Source organism: Babylonia areolata, chromosome 11, assembly GCF_041734735.1.
Source record: "Babylonia areolata isolate BAREFJ2019XMU chromosome 11, ASM4173473v1, whole genome shotgun sequence".
Classification (NCBI taxonomy): domain Eukaryota; kingdom Metazoa; phylum Mollusca; class Gastropoda; order Neogastropoda; family Buccinidae; genus Babylonia; species Babylonia areolata.
Window position 1 is genome coordinate 40399526 of NC_134886.1, and position 7500 is coordinate 40407025.

At 41.7% G+C, this 7500-nt stretch overlaps 1 protein-coding gene across 1 annotated transcript in view; it reads left to right on the forward strand.

Annotated features, from left to right (window-relative positions):
• The window catches only part of LOC143287728 (sialin-like), a 20105-nt gene that overhangs the window by 11660 nt on the left and 945 nt on the right, over nt 1-7500 (forward strand). Inside the window, exons 9-13 of the mRNA XM_076595967.1 lie at nt 692-844; nt 1292-1424; nt 4240-4390; nt 5437-5527; nt 6736-7500. The exon at nt 6736-7500 is cut by the window's right edge and continues 945 nt beyond it. Coding sequence (XP_076452082.1) covers nt 692-844; nt 1292-1424; nt 4240-4390; nt 5437-5527; nt 6736-6948 — 741 coding nt within the window. The 3' untranslated portion in view covers nt 6949-7500. The remainder of the gene's footprint in view (nt 1-691; nt 845-1291; nt 1425-4239; nt 4391-5436; nt 5528-6735) is intronic.

Below are 7500 nucleotides of genomic sequence, written 5' to 3' on the forward strand. Positions count from 1 at the left end.
GTGGCATCAGCGGCAACGAAAAAGCGGACATTCTGGCAAAAGACGGTGCACAGAAGGAGCAGGCCAACAAACTGGTATCATACGATGAAATCAAGGCAATCATTAAGGCACAGCAAGGAATAAAGTGGCGCCTCCAGCACCCCAAATATAACCCAGAAGACAGATCAATCAACGTATTTCTTTGGTTATGGTCCGAAGTAATCTTTTGTGGTTAACTTCATATTCAGGTGTTTTTTTTTTGGTTTGTTTTTTTTTAAGAAAGCCCTGGGTGGCTCTGTTACCTTGATATTTTGTACTGGCAGTATTGGTGAAGTGCAGGATAACAGGGAGGGGATAGGGAGTGGGCAGGAAGTTGAATATATCTCAAAGACGTACCAACTGTGCTTTATAAGCAAGAGAATTACGATTATAATTATAGCAAGTTCATTACGTTAAAAGTTAAAACAATCTGCTGCGAGGGCTGTGCGAGAAAATTGCATACGTTTAAATGCAGAAATCTGCCATCGGATGTGTGTGTGTGTGTGTGTGTGTGTGTGTGTGTGTGTGTGTGTGTGTGTGTGTGTGTGTGTGTGTGTGTGTGTGTGTGTGCGCGCGCGCGCATCACACAGGAGGTTTGCGATCATAATTATGACAACTGCGTAAAGTCAAAAGGTGAAAGAGTCTTGATATGTCGGGTGGACGTGGTGTGCAGGTGAAACTCGCCACCCCCTGGCGGAAAATATTCACATCAGGCCCGATGTGGGGGATCATCATAGCACACCTGTGTTACAACTACACCAACTACACCCTGCAGACTTCTCTCCCCTCCTTTATGAAGGAGGTTCTCAAGTTCGACATCAAAAAGGTGTGCATGATTGTTCATATTATTTTGAAAATGTCTATATTACATTAATGAAATGGAATTTAGTGAAAAAACAAAACAAAAAAAAAACACAATGGAAACAAAACAGAGAAAATGAAATGAAAAGAAATAAAACAATGAATTAATGAAATGAGATAATGCTCGTTAGAATAGAAAAGAGTAAATTTAAATCAAGTAAGGTAAAAAATTAATACAAAAATAATAATAAAAAAAACAAGCGAGAAGAAAAGCACAAAAATGCAAGAACAATGAATTATCATAAAACAAACAAAACCAAACAATATAAAAGAAAACGAAACAATAAAGTAAGATGTATGACAGATAAGGCGATATGATACAAAATGAAATAATGGAGAGAGGGCAACCTGGAAAAAAGGTGTGTGCCCAGTGAACAGAAACCATCCATACATCTGACCTTTCTTCCCCCAGAACGGAGCTCTGTCAGCAGTCCCCTATCTCTGTATGGCCGTGTCGGCAGTTCTGGTGGGTCAGCTGGCCGACTGTCTCAGAGCTCGGGGCATTCTCAGCACCAAAGCCACCAGGAAGATGCTGCAGACCATCTGTGAGTCATCCTCTTTCATTGTTCAGTGTCAAAGATGCGCGTGTGGGTGTGTGTGTGTGTGTATATATATATATATATATATATATATATATATATATATATATATATATATATATATATAGATATAGATATATAGATGCTTCGACAACAACAGCTACTATTTCTACTGCTTCTGTTTTGTTGTTGTTGCTGCTGCTACTGCTCTTTCTCTTACAACAACATCAACACAACTAATACTATTACAACTACGACTAATGTGGAGTGATGGCCGAGAGGTAACGCGTCCGCCTAGGAAGCGAGGGAATCTGAGCGCGCTGGTTCGAATCACGCCTCAGCCGCCGATATTTTCTCCCCCTGCACTAGACCTTGAGTGGTGGCCTGGACGCTAGTCATTCGGATGAGACGATAAACAGAGGTCCCGTATGCAGCATGCACTTAGCGCACCTAAAAGAACCTACGGCAACAAAAGGGCTGTTCCTGGCAAAATTCTGAAGAAAAATCCATTTCGTTAGGAAAACAGCAACAACAACAACAAATAAAACTGCACGCAGGAAAAATACACAAAAAAATGGGTGGCGCTGTAGTATAGCGACTTGCTCTCCCTGGGGAGAGCAGCCCGAATTTCACACAGAGAAATCTGTTGTGATAAAAAGAGAAATACAATACAATACAATAATACAACTACTGCTGCTGCTGCTGCTGCAGTGCGTGAGAGCGAGAGAGCGAGAGCGAGAGAGAGAGAGAGAGAGAGAGAGAGAGAGAGAGAGAGAGAGAGAATTCACATACGAGGGTCATTCAATAAATAAGGTGATTTTTTCGGTATAAGGACTGCTAATACAGATAGAAGCTTACTTTTTTTTCTTTTTTTTGTTGTTGTTTTACTTCTTTTTCACATGGATTTAATTTGCTTTGCAGATTAAAAAAAACTTTGAGAGTTTTGGCGATTAACAAAGATGGCCGACCAAGAAGCATGCTCCAGGATTGAACAGCGGTCAGCTATCACGTTTTTGGTTGCTGAAGGGTGCAAACCAGTTGAAATTCATAGCAGAATGTCAACTGTGTATGGTGCCACATGTTTCAGCCGAACAAATGCCTACAAGTGGGCTAAATTGTTTAAAGAAGGACGGAGCAGTGTTGAGATGAAGACAGGCCTGGAAGGCCTACAGAAGTGAGGTCTCCTGAGGTGATCGAATCAGTCAATGACCTCATCAGTCTGACAGAAGGGTGACAGTGAATGACATTGAAAGGACTTTGAGCTTATCTGTTGAGACAGCACACAAAATTGTCCATGATGACCTTGGCTACTCGAAGGTCAGCTGCCGGTGGGTGCCAAAGATGCAAGGCCTCACACAGCAGCCCGAACGGTGCAGATCATCAACGAGCTGGGCTGGGAACTGCTCCCTCATCCCCCTTACAGCCCAGACCTTGCCCCTTCAGACTTTCACCTGTTTGGTCCCTTGAAAGCGTTCACGAGAGGCACGAAGTTTGAAAGTGACGATGAAGTCAAAAGTGTTGTAAGCGACTGGCTGAGACATCAGTCCAAAGATTTTTACGCTGAGGGAATACGGAAGCTTGTGCACAGATGGGAAAAGTGTGTGACAGTGCTGGGAGACTACGTTGAAATGTTTTTAAAAAAGTAAGCTTCTATCTGTATTAGCAGTCCTTATACCGAAAAATTCACCTTATTTATTGAATTCACATATATACACGGCGCGTTGGTCACACCTTGACCTCATATTAACCTGTGTCGTGGCTGTGAATATTTCGTTTGTGATATCTGTTTGAAACAAACCGTTGTATCAACAACGCATGGCTCATTGTGTGTGTTCTTTTCTGCATTAATGTGTTGACTTTGCTTGTTATCTTACTTTTTGTCAAAATAGATTTATCTTCACCGTGTGTAATTAGGGCTTTTTCGTCACGGGAAAGCGGAGCACACCAGTGCTTGTTTGTTTGTTTTTTCTTCTATCTGGGAGTATATTTCTTTTGCTATGTGCGTTTTCTCACATCGTTTTGCCAGACAACCCTTTTGACAGCTTGGGTTATTTCACATTCGCTAAGTCGGTCCATGCTGCACACGAGACTCGCTTTACTATTTCAACAGAAAGACCAGCACCCAGAGCACATATCAAGGACTTGTTGTAGTGAGAGACTGAATATCAAGTCCAAAATGTGGGATCCGAACCGGTGGACAGTCGGTCGTGCGCATAACCACTAGACCGTCTCTCCACCTCTATCTGCAGATCGTGCTACATCTAGAGAATTCAGGTTGTGCTCTTCTGCATTTCATATATTTTTTGTTTTTTGTTTTTTGGGGTTTTTTTTTGTTGTTGTTGTTGTTTGTTTGTTTTTTTTGGTAGGGGGTGTGGGGGTGGGGGGTTGTGGTTATTTTGCTCTTCTTCTGTTTTGTCGTCGTCTTTGTCGTCACCCCGTCTTCGTCGTTGTCGTCATCGTCGTCATCGTTCCCCTCTGCTACTGCTGTTGTTGCTACTACTACTACTACTACTACTACTACTACTACTACTACTACTACTACTACTACTACTATAGGTGCTGCTGTTACGACGACGACAATTTTGTTATTGATGTTGTTGATGATGAGAACGATGACGATGCTACTGCTGCAGCTTCTGCTTCTGCTGCTGCTGCTGATGACGATGATAATGATGATAATAATGATGATGATGGTAGTAATATCGAAACACCTAACCCAACAAAAGTAGCCAAAATCATCATCATTATCATCATCTATCCCACCCAAACACCATCACCACACTCTTCCTTCCTCTCCGCACCTGGCACCTTGTGTTGCCAGCCTTCCTGGGTGGGGCAGCAAGTCTGGTGCTGGTTGGCTACATGTCGTGCAGTCAGCGGGCCCTTGCGGTCTTCCTGCTGTCCCTGTGTATGTGCTTTGGTGCCCTCAACCGTGCAGGCTATACGGTCAACCATATTGACCTCGCACCCAGGTTTGTGTGTGTGTGTGTGTGTGTGTGTGTGTGTGTGTGTGTGTGTGTGTGTGTGTCTGTGTCTGTGTGTGTCTGTGTCTGTGTCTGTGTCTGTGTGTCTGTGTGTGTCTGTGTGTCTGTCTGTGTCTGTGTGTTTAACGTGATGTGTTTCCCGGTTCCCTTGATCTTTGCGTCATGATAATTTTATCTGCTATTGTATTCCTTTTATTCTGTGTCTTTCAGTGTTTGTCTTTTTTACGCTATGTTTTCTTTCTTTCATTTATTCTTCGCTCTTTATATTTAGGTCTTTCTAATGAAGGAAATTATGGAGATAGAGAATGGTGATGACGAGGACGAGGACGACGAGGAAGATGATGTCGAGGAGGAGGAGAAGGACGAGAACGACAACAATGACGATGATGACGACGACGACGATGAAGATGATGCTGAGGAGGACGACGACGACGACGACAACAATGACGATAATGACGACGATTCCGTTAATTCTATTGTTGGTGTCATTTTCTTTTCCTTCGCACAGTTTGGCCAGGGCGGCGCTGGGTTGACGTGAAGGGTCTGGCATCTGCTTTTTTTTTTTTTTTTTTTTTTTTTTTTGTTCATCCAGAGCAAAATGTGGCGTAGCGTGTATGGATCTTTGAAATTGAAATTGAAACTGTTCTTCTTCACACTGTTTTCTCCTTTTTCTGCCTTTCTTACAACCAGACAGAGGGACAAAAACTGAGTTAAGTTTGATCATATTGGAGCAATACAAACACACATGTGTCTGCGGCATGTCAGTGACATGTTTGTACATTAAATACATCGTGGTGATATAAAAACACAAGTGCGCATGTAAAATGGAAATGAGAGAGAAATAGATAGACAGAGAGAGAGAGAGAGAGAGAGAGAGACAGAGACAGAGACAGAGACAGACAGACAGACACATAGAGAGAGAGGGGGGGCTGCGCGGTGGTGGGGGGCGGAGGTTGGGGGGGTGGGGTGGGGGGGCACAGAGTGGGATGGAAGCATGAAATCATAATAAATGACTTCAATGTTTTCATTTGCAGACACGCTGGAGTTATGTATGGAATCACAAATACTGCTGCCACGATTCCTGGAATGATTGCGCCCCTTGTAGTAGGAGCCTTAACTCCAAATGTAAGTCATACCTACATACGCCAGAAAGTAGTTTTAAGTTAAAACGACAGATATGGAAGTTATTGTTTCCTCAAAGAAGGTGAATAAACGCTCAAAAGATATATCAGATTGCTAAAACCAAATCTTTCAAAACGGAAGGGAAGATGAGTAAATAAGAGAAACAACATCGTGTCATTAAATCTGCCCTCTCCGCCAGGACATACCAGAATTCATTGGCACGAGCAGACCACAGACGTTTCATTCTGTGAAGAAATCCATCAGTCTTGCGAACATTAACAGCGAGTACTCCACCGCACGGAAAATACAATTCCGCAGCATGTAGATGCCATGTTTTATCAATAATACCATTAACCTCAACCTCTTGAGAACACACAAAAAAACTTTAAAAATATGATGAAACAAAAACAAAACAAAACAAAACGAAAAAAAACAAACAAACAAAAATAACACAACAAAAAACAGAAACAAACAAACAAAAAAAATGTGTGGGTCAGTACAAACATATGTGCTTACACGAAATACAAAAAAGACGTTTTCGATATACGCGACAAGATACACATTAAAAGTAGCATGTATATGCTTCTCTTCAATAGTTGAAATACTGGATTCACCATCCACGAAATGTCAAATGAACATTCATTTTGTCGCGTTGGTATCTTTTGATTATTCGTTACCATCGAGATACAATGCAATACATCTTTATTCATCCATGTGCCTGTTGTTGATGTTATCGTTATGTTGTTGATGCTAACTGATTTTTTGTTCTTATAATTTGATTAATAACTGTTTGTACGATGTCCTTGTCCTGTAATGGTATGCCTAGGTCACATCACAGCAACGCCCTCGTGTAATAATAATAATAATAATAATAATAATAATAATAATAATAATAATAATAATAATAATAATAATAATAATCGGACATTCATCGGCGCTTTCTTCATTGCACGAACCGCTTTACAATCCACGCACATACGCATACGAAACACGCTCAGTCGTAAACTCACAATCATGCACAATAGAGATATATATGCGCATAGAACCTCGTACGTACGATACATACATACATACATTCGACGCACACACAATACAGCGTTACAAATATACCTACACAATCAACTAATTACTTTCATGTATGAGAGAGGGCAATGAGCTGTGATATGTGGTATGTGTCATTACTTCAATGCCCTCCATAACCTCCTCCACAGAGAACAGCCGAGGAGTGGCGCACAGTCTTCTTCGTCTGTGCCGGGGTGCAGGTGGTGGGAGCCCTCATCTTTGGCCTGTTGGCAGAGGGACAGGTACAGAGCTGGGCCACACCTCCAGAGGAGGAATATGACATTGAGATGATAGCAGACCACAGAGCGGGGAAGGAAAACACCTCTGTGAATGGTGCTACCGAAGAAAAAAAATCATTCTGAATGACGACAGGGAAGAACAGATCACGGAACAAAAGAAGTGATCGCTGTGGATGCCGTTGAACCACATTCTACTGATAACTTGCATATGGGCTACGAAAACCGCTAATGAGATTGCGGTACATACATACAGGATGAGAGGCAACTCGATGGAAGATAACTTCTGGGAACAGTTAGACAGATGGATATTCGCATAGACAGAGAGAGACACGAGGAGAGTCATTTGAAATTACGAAAAGACTGTATGTTTACCTAACAGATGTGTCTTTAGTGCTTGCTTTCTTTATTAAAAAAATCATGTAATATGGTTTTAAAGAGTAAGAACGATATATGCCACTAACAGACCTCTGTTCATGACGACCTCTGTTCTGACGACTGTTCATGATAGTATAAAACATGTGCAGGCAGTGGGGATATAATTATCGCTTCTTTTGGATTATTCTAGGAACAGTGAATCAGAACCCACACAGTTACACTGAGAATTGAATAAATCTTTTAGATAAAGGGGTTGTACCAGAGGTTTGGCTGACCGATATTATCAAGCCCATGTGTATA